This window comes from Nematolebias whitei, chromosome 10 (genome assembly GCF_014905685.2).
Source record: "Nematolebias whitei isolate Nwh7 chromosome 10, NemWhi1, whole genome shotgun sequence".
NCBI classification, from domain to species: Eukaryota; Metazoa; Chordata; class Actinopteri; order Cyprinodontiformes; family Rivulidae; genus Nematolebias; species Nematolebias whitei.
The window spans coordinates 11,742,511-11,759,052 of record NC_056507.1 but is presented as its reverse complement, the minus strand read 5'-3'; the positions used below and the strand labels follow the sequence as shown (position 1 = coordinate 11,759,052).

The 16,542-nt window shown below is 38.6% G+C and overlaps 1 protein-coding gene across 1 annotated transcript in view; it reads right to left on the bottom strand.

Moving 5' to 3' along the window:
* The window catches only part of LOC119416167 (homeodomain-interacting protein kinase 3), a gene marked incomplete in the record, with an annotated part of 36,177 nt that overhangs the window by 13,469 nt on the left and 6,166 nt on the right, over positions 1–16,542 (bottom strand). Inside the window, 2 exon segments of the mRNA XM_037683358.1 lie at positions 160–279; positions 3,831–3,954. Of these exon segments, the coding sequence (XP_037539286.1) occupies positions 160–279; positions 3,831–3,954 (244 nt within the window).

Below are 16,542 nucleotides of genomic sequence, written 5' to 3'. Positions count from 1 at the left end.
CACATGAGGTGCGAATGACAATAAAGAAACTCTGACTCTGACTCTGACAAACCACAGCAATCAAAAACTGTAGAATAATGTGTGATTTACAGAAGAAAAAAAAAACACTTTGCATTTGCAGCAGTTTGTGAATGAAGCTGTGTTTATGCATGAAGGTACTTTAAGTCTCCAGGAGGCGTAGGGAGAGTCTGATTCTTTGGTGAAGAAGCGTGAGGTCTTCGTCCCCTTGTTGAGCAGCTGCTCGGCCGGAAGGCCCTGCGTCTGAGAGATGTACCGGATCTGAGCAGAGCGAGCCGTAGGAAACGGGGCGCCGACAGGAAGAGATGGGAGGGGGACAGAAACGAGCAGAAAACGTCACAGAGATAATCAACCTGAATGTGATTCATTTTAATAAAACTAGTTTCATTAATCAGTTTAGAGAAGCAGATGCTCACAGTTGTTACAATCTGTGTCAATATCAGCAACATGCAAACAACTCTGCAGCATTTTAGACGCTTTCAATAAATTGTAAGGTAAAATCATAAAAGCAACAAGTTTACAGATCTAGGTTGATTCAGACATTCAGATTCCCCCCCACATTTTTAACAAGTTTACAATTTTTGAAAAAAAATGCGACCAGCTTCAACAGATGAAAGCAGTTCTGTAAATTTGTTTTCACATAAACATTTGTTGTATACTAAATTAATCAATAATATGTTTTTTTAAACGTTTCAGTGGTGATTGTGGTCACCTCTGTGTTCATACGGTCACAAACAGCAGATTCAGTGTCAGGGCAGAGACGTTTTATGTTTTGGCATCAAAGTCAAGGTTTGGCAGCTTTTAAGCTACGGGTAGCTTGAACATTTAGCGAGAATGCCACAAGAGCGTTTACAAGGACTACTGGTACATATTTTGATTGCATGTGTTCAGCAAAATGACCATTAAAATTTTAATTTATTAGAACTCGTGCAGTTCTCTTGTTATCCAAGTTCAACATTTACTGCTCTGTCAAGCCAACAGTTTGAGCAAACCCTAGAAAGATCCAGTTCAACAAAAAATAACTTTTTTAACCCAAGAAGAATCAAAGTCCTTATTAAAAATGTGGAAATACTTTTTAAGACTTACTGAAAACAGCCGAAACAAAAGATTCTGAACTGACAAAACGTTTCAGTATCTTTCACAAACCTTGTGACTAAAGTTTGCACTTTGACCAATAAACCCATGTTTACCTTTAACCCTTAAAATTTGACAAAAACAGGTAAATCTTTAAGCGTTTGCTTAAATCTACCGGTATTTTAAAAAATACAATACAGCTGAATCCTATTCATCTATGCAAATTTATCAAAGGATCTGAAGTTTAATTTGGTTAGTTTTGGTTAAGAAACCTATGTTAAAAAAAAATGTGGGGGGGTTTATTGCTATTTTTACAAATTTGCTTGCATTTAGTTCAGTATTTAGTAGATATTTTGGATAAATTTTAGTTTTCTGAAGAGAGTTTGGTTAATTTTCAGAAACAGCATAAAAAAAGCATTTTTATTATAAAAAACATTGTTTATTTTTTTTTAAAAGCTTGTACAGTTTTAGCTGTAAAACAGAAATATGTACTCCTGGATAAAGAGCAGATTATAGTCATACATGTAGGTAGATCAAAATGTTGACAGCCGAGTGGGTATTGCAAGTCAAAATATGATATTTTTTTATTAATAATGACGGTGTTTTTGTCCAGATTTTAAGGCTAAACATGCTGGTAAGTTGTAGCTTATTTCTAAAAAGATAAAAGTAGCTCATTTGTCTTTCAGAATAAGCTGCACAAACATGTTAATTTACAAAAGTTTGGATGTTAGCTGGTTGCTAACGGAGGTTTAAATGTCATAAAGACCAGGTGAACAAGAAATTGAAAAAGTAAAATAAAACAGTTCACTTATGACTACTAGAAGAGCCGTCTGGGACGGAGAACTTTCTCAGGAGTTTTGATAAACAGGTACATATTTACACGCAGATTTCTGAAGTATGCAGATCGTTTTTTTAAACAATTAGGCCAGCGTAAAAAAACAACAACATTGAAACATTAAAACAAGACTAAAAGAAGTTTCAATCTTTCTTTCTTTTTTTCAGATTCAGCAGCAGATTCATTCTGATATTTTCATCTAAACATCTTTTGAGATTCTATGCGTGTCTGACTCCACCATATTTGTTTACCAACACAGACTACGGTTTGCCAAATTAAAGGTCGATCATGTGACTCAAGCTTCCACGCAGTTTTAGCAAATTCAGCCAAGTGCTTTGTTTACATTGGGTGCATACCCACATTTCAAAATTTTGAAAATAAAGCTGGAAAACTATTGGAGTAAACGCAAACAGCAGCATTTGATATTGTTCAGGATAATATATTTTGTATTATTTTTATGTTTTTATTTAACCTGGGGGGGGGGGGGTAGAGAAGGTGGGCCTGTGATCAGAAGGTTGCCGATTCGACTCTCCACACTGACATCAAAATGTGGGTGGGAAAGGTGAAACATCCACACCTGCCTCCACCCTCCTTTGCCCCACTCTGGGCCCTTGGACAAGGCCCTTAACTCCCACCATCTGCTCCCAAACTGGTCTCTCTTGAAAATGAGTCCTCGTGACTCAATGAGGCTACTTGTATAAATAAAGGTTAAATTAAAAAACAACAGCTTTATTTATACAGGTAGTCTAATTGAGTCACAGGGGTTCATTTTCAAGAGAAACCTATTTAAATAATTAATTAATTAAAAGTTTGCAAAGAGCACCTTTAATGAACGCCAACACTACATACTAATTTGGGATGAAAGAATGTGCCTACCGACATTTTTGCAACACTTCAACAGCTTTTCGTCAGTTTTTTTGCTTTAACTTTTGCCACTAGAGCTCATAGACGTCATATTAAAACAACACTCCACACATTTCACGACGAGTTAAAATAGTTATGTTCAACAAGAGTTCAAGCACATGTCTACAGCCTAGAACAAACACACGCACTGGCCAGAGGGCACTGGACCGAGAACCTGCTGATGGTGCACTGAACTCTAACCAAAGTCCGTGCACGTGCAAGCATGCGTGTGCATGGCTGTGTGCATGTCTATCATCAGGCTTATGTTTATAAATACATTTTGCTGTGTAGAGTGGAACAGCGGCGAGCCTTGGCATGGGACAGCAAGCTTTCGGGGGCTCAGTGTGCATGCCTGGGTGTGCATCCTGGCATGGCCTGGAAATACATCAATGTGCAGAGAAGCCACAACCTTTGACTGAACACTAATCAAAATGGCTATCTGCTGAAGGAACAAAAAATAATAAAAACTTAACTAAAAGCTAAAACAAATTAGGTCAAATAAGTTATAAGGAAAATGTTTAAAGATAAGTTTGACTTTTTGCACAATCTTTACTCCCAAAACAGGTTACAGACCAACATATGGCAACACCCAAGCATCTTTACCCCCAGATATCTTTATACTCTTTAATTGAAAACTTAATCAGCATAAATCTCATCTTTGCCGAGTTGTCTATGGTCAAACAAGATAATCCTGTACTTGTCTGTGAAAGTGGTGTGGGCCTTTTCCCATGCTCTCGCTCCCTTGTCTGGGGATTTGAATTTTAGTCCCAGTTGTGCAGTTTAGACCACACATTATCTCACAATGAAAACACACACACACACACACACACACACACACACTGCAAAAAACAATTTTCCTGATGCACTCAGTCCAGTGAAGTATTAAAGGAGTTTAACGTTGAACGAGCAAAACGAACATCTTGAAGCCGCCCTCTCTACATGTTTGTGTACATGCAGTACAGCAGCTTGTACTTTTTGTCTGTGTGTGCAGAAGTGTTACCTGGTCGTACTCCAGCGCTCCGGGGTAGAGGGGCCAGCCCAGAAAAAGCTCAGCTATCACACAGCCAAGTGACCACATGTCAATGGCTTCGCAAAATGGCAGGCCCAAAATAATCTCTGGAGCCCTGCAGAGAAAAACAGTCAAGCAGAAAACTGCTCATTATCGCACCAGAGGACAGCAAGGCTCCGACTTCTGTGGCTTCATTTTTTAATTTGATTTTTTATTTAACTTTTATTTATCCAGGTAGTCTCTTTGAGGTCATGAGGACTCATTTTCAAAAGAAACCTGTTTTAGACAGACAACATACAGAGTACAGAACATATACAACAATAAAAAGCAATTAACATAAACGTAGTGTTATCAATTCTATTCAATTCAGTTTATTTATAGAGTGCCAAGTCGCAACAGAAGTCGTCTCAGGGCATTAACAGTGTTATAAAAACAATTAAATCAAGGTGCCATACAAAACAAGGTAAAATGCTAAAAACAAGAACATATTTGCTTAGATTTTTCTAATGACCTTATCAAATGTATCAGCAAGGGTACTACTTTAAAATACTTTAATACAAACACAAAAATGGTTCTAAACATTAACTTGCCGACTTGGATATCTACTTTAACTTTAACAATGACGTCTTTAGCTTCAGATCATTATCCTGAACATAATAATCTGGCTCTCAGTGAGTGAAGAGTTCACTCGGCATCCCTTTTAATGGTCTAAAGAAGCAAAAAATACACCAGCTGCTGTATTTGGAGAACATCTACAAGCTATAAAGTGTAGCTTCTGGACACGTTCATGTTCCCTTCATCTGCAAGTCTTTTCATAAAGATGAATCAGATTAGTTTGTGCGTGTGCTCCCCCTGCTCGTATTGACCAGGTAACGACTCAGTTAGGCCAGATAACGTGACAGGAGTACCCTAATGGGGAGCTTTCGCACTTCCAACTGACCTCTGGCTGGGCAGGGTTTGTTAGTCTGATCTGGTCTACAGGAGGGGGGGATTGGTTGTTCAGGTGGGGGCAGATGTGCTCTTCATTAATTAGCATTGGTATATGTGTTGAGTGGATTCCTGGCAGAGCTCTTTGATGCCCAGGGAAGCCGTAAAAGGAATACAACCAGGAAATGTGAGTAGGATGTGAGGAGGTGTGAATCAGTTGTGCCCTTTTAATAAAAACAGAACGGTTTTATTTCATAAGTAAATACCAACAATCTAGAATAAATTTATTTTAACACACACAAAAAAAGGAACAATATAAAACCAAAAGCTGGAGGAAAATCCTCCTTTTGAAGAAGATCAACAGGTCTTTTCAATTCAACCTTTATTTATACAGGTTAGTCTCATTGAGCCTTGAGGACTCATTTACAAGAGACCTGATTTAAAGAAAGAACACAGATGACAACTGTAGACAATCATACTAACGCATATAAAATGAAAAATAAATGGAAGAAATGATAAAAAACGAAACAATAACATCTACATTATAAAGAGATATAAAATACTAAAAACAGGAACATGTCTGCGTTGGTTTTTGCCATGAACTTAGATGTTTGAAGCCACTTAGAGGTCAAGGTCGAGAACTTCAGATCTTTTTGCAAGGTGTTCCAGGATACAGGAGTGGAGTAGAAGGCCCTTTTGCCTTGGTCGCTCCGCAATGAGGGTACACTGCATGTAATAATGTCCTGAGAGCACACGCTGTAGCTGCACTCACGTAGTGACATGTAGGAGATGTATGAAGGCAACAGACCAAGAAGTGATTTAAAGATGAAAATGTACCAGTGAGAGAGTCTGTGTGAAGTTAATGATGACCAGTTAACCAGTGAATACAGGGTGCAGTGATGGGTATGTCTTCATCCCTTTATAAAGTATTTGCATTTGCCTTGAAGCTCCTCAGTGTTTCCTTCAGCTTCTGAACAGCAGCCTCGTCCTCCTCAACAGCCTTGGAGGTGATGCGCTGCACCCGGCTGTCCAGCTCCTCCATGCACTTCTCAGTAAGTGACAGGTGGTTTGCAGTAGTGGTAAATATAGAAGGGAGGTTGTTGGCAAGCAACTATTGGTCTTTCTTCACTTGTCTCTTGCAGCACCAAATTATACTCTTGTTGTTCAACTGCTGCACAGCCTCATCATAACCATAATTAACTTTCTCCCCAAGATGTTTGCGGAGGTTTTCTACTGACTCCATCTCTTTTGATTATGGGAAAACTAAGTCAAACTTTACTTTGCATTTATTAAATGATCCTTAGTAAGTTCTAGCTACTCCATAAAAACAAAAGTGAAGCATACAGGTGTGTGTTAACACAATGCCAAAGTGGAAATGTCAGCAATGATCTTTTAGAAGCAACTGTTGCTACTTATCAATCTAAAAGGGGTTAAAGGTCATTTCCAGACTATTTGGAGTCCATCATTCTACAGAGAGAAGGATTATTTGCAAGTGAAAAACGTTTGACAGCTTTCAAACTTTCCAGGAGTGGACGTCCCAGCAAATTCTCCCAGACTCTACAGGCCTCAGTTAGCAGGTTAATGGCCATAAGAAATAGTTCAAAAAGGACTAAAATATGGTTGTTGAGTTGTAGAAGAGAAAGTTTTCTCTCGCTCTAAAAAAAAAAAAAAAAAAAAAAAATCATGACAAAAGCTTAGGTTTGTAAAAACTGATCCACAAGATTTCTAATTCGTTTTATTTTTGGATAGATGAAGTGGATATGTTTTTGCATAATGTATGAAAAATGCCAGCACAAAGAGCTAATAGCAACTGTCAGGCACAGAAATGGAGGATGTACGGTTTGGGCTTGTTTTATAACCACGGGACTTCAGAACCTCTCAGTTAATCATGACATCCTCTGTTTACCAAAATATTCTAAAGCCTTCAATGTAACTACTTTCAAGAAACTAAAATAGTTAAAAATATATATTCTCTATACTTTTCTTTATATCTACAAAATCAGCTCATTTTCTGCTTTTTGTAGGTATGATAAAAAAAAGGAAACACCCCAAGCTTAAACGTTCTTGAACTTGACTACTTCATAGACAGAACAAAAAGTTTAATTCCATTTAAATAAAACAACTACAGACTAATTTTAGGTTTGTCCGAAAGCTTTGAGACTTTGCTCATCGTGAAGCTCAAATGGGATTGACAATCTTGCAGGCATTGTGTGAACTGATGTGTGAACTGACGGACTTTTAGATCTGGGCACAGCAGATGAGCAACAGATCTACAAATAGCAACCGCTGCTGTGATGCTCACAGGGGAAATGACTGATGCCAAGCACCAACTGCACACTAGATCATAATCAAACTGTATCAAGAGTGAAAAGAGAGACCATCAGTCATTGATCTCTGTGAATCTGGGTGTCAGTGTGTTTTTATGCGTGCACATGGCTTTACATCTGCACATGTCAAGTCCACAACTTCTACACAGCCCAGGCTTTCTGCCCTCCCTGACCTAAAGACAACTAAACTTTGACATTTCCTTTGTCCGTTTCAGAGGAACTAGCTCAGTTATGAAACATCATAAAGAGCCTGGGGGGCGGGGGAGACTGCGTCAGATTGTTGGATGCGTGTAATATAAGGTCTTGGAAAAGGACTGGATTTCCTGGTGTTATGTGAATACGCCCTTGAACCATGAAAAACAAGGCATCAGAACGTGACTAACCTGACACAACGATCTGATGTGTTACACACAGGAAAACGTGAGCACTTAGATTCAAACGTGAATTATTCAAACAAAAAATAAAGCTAAACTCTCTGGACGGACATATTTCACAAAATTAACACATTAACTAAAAGGTGGACCAACAAGGCAAGAGCTGAAATAAAAAAAAAATTTAAAAAAAACTGAGTCATGCTGATTGAGAAAGTGACTATAAATGAAACTGAGCTCTCATCAACCAAACCCATTCTTATATTAAAAGTTCTTATTGTTCCTTATTTTCCTGGAGCTGTGGTAGCTTGGTGGTCAGTGTCACAGTCTTGTTTTCTTGAGGCTGCAGGTTTGATCCTAGGTTGCGTCAAAAAGTGCATACAGCGTAATACAATCACCAAATCTTTCATGTGAGTTTGCTTAACATTGTTACATATAATCCTAACAGACCACTTCATTATCAGACTGCAGGTTTACTTGTGGTTCCTAGAGGTTCTAAAAGAAAAATCAATCTATTCAATCTACTCAAAATCTTACTTAACCAAAGCTCTCAACAACCTAGCTCCATCTTATATTAAACATCTTACTGTTCCATATTTTCCTAACAGAGCACTTCGCTCTCAGACTGCAGGCTAACTTGCGGTTCATAGTTTCCAAAAGTAGAATGGGAGGAAGATCTTTCAGTTTTCAGTTCCTCTCTTATGGAACCAACGTCCAGTTTATGTCTGTAAGACTGACACATTGTCCAGGTTTAAGACTGGGCTTAAGACTTTCCTTTATGATAAATCCTATAGTTAGGGTTGGCTTGTTATGCTGCCATAGGCTTAGAATGGAGGACAAATTGACCTCATTTCCTTGAATTAATTGTTAAAATTTAATAGTTTTCATTTGATCCTATTTCTATCTTAACATTTCATTCTCGACCTGCCATTGTGTATCTGTTCCTCCTTCCTGTTCCTCTCAAACCCAGCCGGTTGAAGCAGGTGGCTGCTTGTCCTGAGTCTGGTTCTGCTAAAGGTTTCTTCCTCATGAGGGAGTTTTTCCTTTCCACTGTTGCCTTCATGCTTGCTCAAGAGAGTGCTGTGAATAAGTTCAAAGCAGTCTGCTCCTCAGATAAATAGCGTTAACTTATGTTAATATGTATATCTGAATGTTTCTGTTCAGTGCCCTGAGATGACTTCTGTTGTGACTTGGCACTATATAAATAAACTGAATTGAATTCAATAGAAATGGGAGGCAGAGCTTTTAGTTCAGGCTCTTCTCTTGTGGAACCAACTTCTAGTTTCTGTCCATGAGGCCGACACCCGGTCTACTTAAGGCTTTCTTTTTTGATAAATCCTATAGTTGAGATTGGCTTTGATTTCCTGCACTATCCCTTAGTTATACCACTATAGACAGACTACTGAGAAACAAACTAGCCACACGTCCTCCCTCTAATACAATTTTCACTCTCTCTAGCTTCCATGTTTGCATTTGTAATTATTGCTGTAATTAATCTGTAACCTGGACCATAGAAACCACAACCTTGAATAATAATTTTGTTTTCTTCTTAACACCCAGCCAGATGAGACAAATGGCTACCAATCCTGATCCTGGTTCTCCTGGAGGTTTCTTACCTCTGCTGGAGGTTTCTTAAAATGTGTCATTTCTTTCCACTATCCAGTCCAAGCTGCTCAGGATGGTGGATTGCAACAAAGTAAAGACAAAATGCAATCCGCTGGATGCCTTGGATAAACAAGTTTCACTAATTAGCATTTTATAATGTACTGCTTGTGAATGTATTGCATTATAATTGGTTTAAAAAAACAAAAAAAACTATGAAAGAATATTAATCCCTTTAGACTGAATTGGACTCGTTTTATAATTTGTATAGTTGCCAGACCCCTATAAAAACATGTTTGTTGCAAACACAAATACATTTAATAATGCTGTGCAGCAAAGTTCTATGGCAACACTAACAACCAAATGTGTTGGTTTACAGTAAACAGCTTCAAGGGAGACGATATTGCAAAAAATGTACCTAAGGAGAAGTCTGTGTGTTCTATTCTTGTTTTAAGTTGATATACGGCCATACCACATACATGCAAACTAATGCAACAGCCCCAACGTTCCAGAGCAACGGACAGGCCAGCTTCCAGAACTAACTAGTCGCACTGCAGGGCTGCAACAAGAACAAACACTGCACACAATACAGCAGCATACTCCTGCTGTGTGCAGCAAACAGAAAAAACTATGAGCAACCGAGATGTTGAACATGAAAGTGCTTAGTCCAGGGCATGTGAGCCCTTGCTCCTTATCATCTGTAAGCAAAGCAGAGCCATGATTATCCCATATCAAACAAGTCTGATGGTATTACTAAAGCTTCATCTGTAAGGCTGCAACTCATGTTACACAAGACTGAGCTTGCATGTGCAGCAACCAGAGTGACGCTGGCAGAAAGTGAACATCAACTTAAAAGAAATACTGGAACATTTACCAAATACCTCCAACATGTCCTTTCAAGTCACCTAATAAGACAAAATTTATGAATAACTTTTTATATTACTGTGACGTAAAAACAGTTTGGACAAACTACTGGCACAGTCCGAGGGAAAAAGGACAACTTTAGTTTTTATTATGATAAAGCATATTTTGTTATAATATATCAAGTAATCCAAAACAATACCAATTTACCCAATTTCAACATTTTTTGTGTCCAATTGTAGTGTCAAGGAGGTATGAAATTACTTATCTCTAAATAGAACGAGAAAAAAAAGCAGCATTCCTTGATGAAATGCGTTTCGTCCACTGCCTTTCATGCCAGTGTTTTAGACTAAGAAAATCTTTTGCTGAGAAATTATAGCCATTTTGGTCAAAACTTGAAAATAATCTATGCGCAAGCTCATGCACATAATGTTAGTGCTCAAAGAATACAATGTGAATGACTGTCAGCTAGTACCACACCAAAATTTAGCCTAATATCTGAAAGATTCATTGAAAAGTAACCAGTTTTGTGACGGTTAAGCTCAATTAGCTGTGGCAGTCATTTTGAAGTGGGTTATTTAATTAGTCAGTTTCACTGAAATCTGCTCAACGATTCATGAACGGTACAGACACAAGCACACAGAGAAAAAGCATCATCACTCTGGCTTTGGTGGTGACCGATAATCGTAAAGCAACTACGGACAGCTTTGCATTAATGCAATGACAAAATGAGCGTAAGCAGCCTATATAAAATTTGTTAAACTGTAATTTTCTGGCCTCAGGAGAGCAATCAAGTTGCATAGTTATGCAACAGTTATATTTAGCTGCTGTGGTAGATAATATTTCTAAAAATTTAGTTAAGCCAATTGAATGTGCATCCATGAACGCATCCCCTTGCAGCAAAGAGTAGTGAAACTATAAAATGCCTGTGACATACAGTTCCTACAAATACAAACAATGGAAGAAAGCATCTTAATATTTAAGAAATCAGGCATAATGCACATAATTTTACCCGTTTTGTCACATAACTAGCATATTACTTTTAAAACTTGATGCGGCTAAAGTGCAACAGGAACGAACGACAAAGGGGATTCTTTGCTACTTTCTGTGTTAGACATTGTAGCACTACGGTTTATATGCAAGCATTCCCCTTTGTCATCACTTCCTGTAGATTGGGTGTCTTACTCAAGGACACCTGCACGACATGTGGGCATGGCGGAGATGAACCTGCGACTTGGCTGCCCTACCTCTACCCCATCTCGGCCCCCTATATTTAGTTATTAAAATGTTCCTGCAGCAGTGTCAGCTCCAGTTTCACATCACAACCATCCAAGCTAACCATATCAATCAATAAACGCTCCAATGAAATGTTCAGTTTCACAAAATCTAATCTAAGTGTTCTTCTAATCCCGTTTCATAAAACTCAGGAGTGAAATTGATAGATGTGGATCATTAACAAAACTAATTGTATCTATAAGTGAGAGGAGGTGAAAACGTAAATCAACACCCCCGGTAACAAAGAAATCACACCCTGATGAGCTTAAACACCACCTGGTTGAATCGGTAAGCCTGCTAAGGCGATATCCGTCTTCTCTTCCACTTGATCCACCGTCGTGAATTATTCACAAAGACCAACGCTCTGTTTTCATTGTGGGTAGTTTTACGTCACCGGCACCCACAGCACACAGCAGTCGCCTCAACGGGCCCTACTGTGTCATGCTGTCATGGCAACAACACGTTGATGCAGAACGAGAACTGAACAGTCTCTGCCATGATGTTAAACTTGAGGAGAAATATACACAAAAACAAACAGCTCGAGGTCTTATCAATGTGTTGTACCGCCACATAAAGCACAAACCACAACTGTGACACAATAACAAGTGACTGAGCAAGAACTCATTAATGTACAACTCTAAGTAACACACAAAGGGCTCCAATATAGTCAAAGTCCAAGTTTGTGTTTATCTACATGTGGATTTAAAAAGGACCAATTAGTCTAACTCTTTACACACTATACAGAAAACGTAACGAATCTGACAAATTTAAATGTATTTTGGTGTCTGAAATGTGCCAGAATCTGAGCGTCACAATGGAAAACAACAAAAGGAACACTTTTAGGTAGGAGGAGTAGTCAGAGCTCTCGAAAAACTCTAAAGATTTTCATAACCAATTCATCATTATCAATTAGATAGGGATGCACGACATTATCAGCATGGTATCGGCCGATATTAGCGTTAAAGTTCTATATCGGACATCGGCCATTCCGTAAAAATAACTCACCAATATAAAAGGCACTGTTTTTGTATGACAACCCCGTGACAAGGATGCCTGCAGTGGCAACACAACGTGATGACGTCACATGTGCCTACCTGATTTGATCACAGCAGAGAGGAAAATTCATAATGTTGGCAGTGTTGAAGTTTTTTTTTGTTGACGAGTATGTCAGATTCCGAAGATTTTTGGGCTACGTTGAGCCTCGCTACAACGTCCCCAGTCAGAGCTATTTTTCCGACGTAACCTTACCCGAGTTACTAGCTGTCATTTCCGACATCATTGAGAAGCTAATAGCCGATAGCACTTGGGTGAGTTTTATCACAAACATTTGGACGTCGTGTTAGCCTCGTTAGCATGATTAGTCACAACAATAGATGGACAAAAACGTTGAATTTAAAAAGGCTGTCCTTCATGCACAAGAGTGCAGAGGATTCTACACTGCAGCTGGGAACCTGGAACAAGCCTCCACAAGTGAGACAGCATCGCAGGTGACTGATGCTAATAAATAACATTTAACACTTTTCGTTTAATATAAGTTAAAGTGCTATGCACATCATATGGCTGTTACTGAATATATGTCACCAGCTCTTACAGCTGTTACATAATTTTGTAGCAAATAAGCCTAAATAAGAGGGCTATGTTCTGACAAAGGAAAGTATATGAAATATCGGTATTGTTATCGGCCAAATAAGTTTTAACATATCGACATATAGGTCAAAAATCCAATATCGTGCATCCCTACAATTAGATTAGTGGCCACAGCTGGCAGACTCAAAGTTTTTTTCTAAAACTGGGCCTGGGTTGAAAAGTTCCACCCAAAATAATAAAGTAAAAAGGCAAGCTAAGTCTTACTGAAAGTTGTAGTTTAAAATGGAAGAGAATCAAAAATGTGGTTAACAAATGTGGTAAACAAGCAGTTGTTGGATTTATTGCCCGAAACAAAACAATACCCATTTAGAAAGTTAAATGCTCAAATTGATGACAGATGTGCTCTGTTGGCTTGTGCCACTAGAAAAACTAAATAAAAGAACTAATTTTTGGAAGCAGTTAAGTGGTCACAGCATCTCTCACCTAAACATGTTTCATACTTGAAAACAAACAAAACACTGAAAGCTCGCGATGGAGCAAACATTAGCTAACATTTTTAACTTTAATGAGGATGTAAAAAGACCTGTTAAAAATCATGAATGTTTTTTGTGTCCTGAAGAGAAAAAGAAAAAAGAAACGAACGGAAAAACCCTGGTGTGGAACAAAAAGGAAGAAATGCTCCACTGTGATAATGTTAGCTCCATTTCTGTGGACGTTCTCTATGGTAACAATACAGTCATCAGAAACTATGAGCACCAGGAGAAGAGGAGACACTATATACTGCAAACTGCCCTCCTAACAACTTCAGATCCAAACAACACAACATTAAGCACAGTTAGGGCTGGGCGATATGGACAAAAATTAATATTGATATTTTTTCTTTCCATAAACTAATAACAAAAATATATTTGAGTCAAAGTTTTGTCCCAATTGTCACACAGGCACATTTATTAACAGCTGTAACTGTACAAAATAAATATCTAAAAAATTAACTATTTACATTTATTAAATAGTTTATTTTTTAGACATATATTTACAGCTGTGGTTCAGAGGATAGAGCAGTCGTCCTCCAATGAGAGAGTTGGGGGTTCGATTCCACCAGCAGTCACATGATGAAGTGTTCCTGGGCAAGACAATGAACCTCTCATTGCCTTTGATGTGTGTCCCATCAGTGTATGAATGTGATAAAGCTCTGATTATTCTTTGTAGAGATCTGGTAGAGTGCTGTGAGGGCACAGGTTGTGTTGTAAAGCGCTTTGAGTGTCTTGACAAGATAGAAAGGTGCTGTATAAGTACAGTCCATTCAGCTGCGCCGCCTTCACGTTAGTAAGCATGTGTAAACTGCGGTAGTGAGCCTCCACTTGGAACCTTGATGCTGAAGGTCCGATAGACCCGTCTCCTTCCTTGAAGCAAACCACGGTTCAGAGCTCATTTAGCCGTGCTGTGCCTTTTAGAGGAACACAGAGAGGAAGCACAGCATATCGCTAAAGATACGGTCCTTAGCGGCTAACAAGACGGCTAAAGCGTTAGCCACAAAGGACCGTATCTTTAGCGATATGATAAACTGCTGCTTTATTAATATCACGCTTCCTCTCTGTGTTCCTCTAAAAGGCACACAGCACGGCTAAATGAGCTCTGAACCGTGGTTTGCTTCAAGGAAGGAGACAGGTCTGTCGGAGCTGATAGCATCACACACGCTCAGCTGCTGCGTTTACTTCTGCTAAACGTCTCCTGCCCGCCCACCTCCTGGAGAAGCAGGAAGGAGAGGGGGAGCGCGGCTGAGGGCTGTGTGTTTGTGTTCGAGGAGGTAGGAGGGGGCGGGCCGCCTGGGAGGAAGAAGACGGCAGGATTTCCAAGTATAAAACTATATCGTTTTATATCGAGATAGCTCAACTTATATCGCAAAAAAAAAAAAAAGATCTCAATATTTAAAAAGTATTGAGATATCGCCCAGCCCTAACATTAAAATAAATTGATTAAAGAGGTCAAAATAAAGTGACAATTTTTTGTCTAAAAGTAGGCAAAAACAATCGCTCCTCACCAAAACACACTATAATAAATGTACCATAGTTTTTTTTTTTTTAAATAATACAAATATGATATATATGAATCCGTACACAAACGATAAATCCTGGAAGTTTTAAGACTCATGGAAGACTCGAACGATTTTCAAATGTCAAAAATCGATTCCGTTAATCCATGCTGTGCGGTTTTTCCTGGTAGTGATAGGAAACTGTACTGTACCTTCCTGTTGTGGTAAAGTTGTGTGTTTTCACACGTTTTCTTTGCTAAACCCAGAAGACTTTATGTCTAAGTAATACTAGAAGTTATCAAAACATGACATTTACATTTATTGTTTATTTATATAGGGACAAGTGTAAAGCATGTTATCATACACTACAACATTTAAAGCATGGACTAAACTGCAGTTCCAGTCCCAAAATGGGTTTTAAGCAAAATAAAAATAAACATGACGAGTTTCACTAATGACTGAAATGTTTGATTTGTGTAAATACTTCCGGCGACCAGCACCATGGTAATTGTGTTCGCTTTTCTGGGGTGTTCTCAATAATATGTTAGCATCTCTGCTAAATGTTGGCCAGTCACTTGTGATCAAAAATGGTTTTCAACATGTTATCTATCGTGCACTCTTAGATGTTTTTCCTCCAGGTCTTCTAGTTTCAGCAGAAAAAACATAAAATTCTTGAAATAGTAACTTTCTATACTCGGAGAAGCCTTAAAACAACTTAAGTTTATTTATTACAAAGCGTGTTTGCGTGAGACATGAAGTGGCCAACCCAGCTGCCGCTTCACAAACTGGAATACACACACCCAACACACACTGTAGGAATGTCTGAATGTTCTTTTTGTCTTCCTGGATCTAAAAGTGACTTTTAACAAACCACATTCTTCCCTAGACTCCAACGTCCTGAGTGACCTCGCTGAAGTTCAGTCCGAGCCCGTTTTTTGTTTAAACCGCACTCTGATCTCAGAACAGCGCACGAAAACAAAACACACACAGGCACATTTGAACATACACTTGTATGCACTTAACCAGGTCAAATACAGAGCAAATCCTTCCAAGTTATGTAACAGCTACGCTCCACACTCAGCCCAGACTCTCAAACAGGGGCGGCTCTACAAAGACAGCTCACGTTGATTTGAGGGTAGTTCCTTTCATGATTATGAGCATGCGTTTCACGGCTCTTGTGCTTATTTAATGTTTCAACCAAACATATCAGCACAGGAAGCTTTAAATTCAATTTCCTTTTTTTTGAACACGTGCAGAACTAACTAAGAAACTACTTTGTTCCTCTCAGGTCAATAAAACCAACCCTGTAAAATAAGAGGAATGGTGGGTGTGTGCAGCACATGAGCAACAACTGTATGTGCAACAGATTGCACAACGTTTGCAACTTTGCAAGCATTTTCCTGACCAAACAGCTACTTGATGAACTGTTCTAGCAAGAATGTAAAGATATTAACTTTCCAGCTTGCTTTCAGATGGGTAATTAAAAAAATATTTTACCACCAAAACAATTTTGGACATCCTTGAGCAACTTAGCCATAATGAATCATCAGCAAAGAACAGAACAAAGTGTGTTTAAAATTGGAAAACGTTTCACTTTATACTGCCTAAAATTACCCATGTTTAATGAAAAGTAGGGTTGACAAATTCTGCGTCACACCACGAGCTTATGAGCTTAAAGCTGAATAACTTAATGAAGTTCTTTTTGCACAACCTTGTTTCAT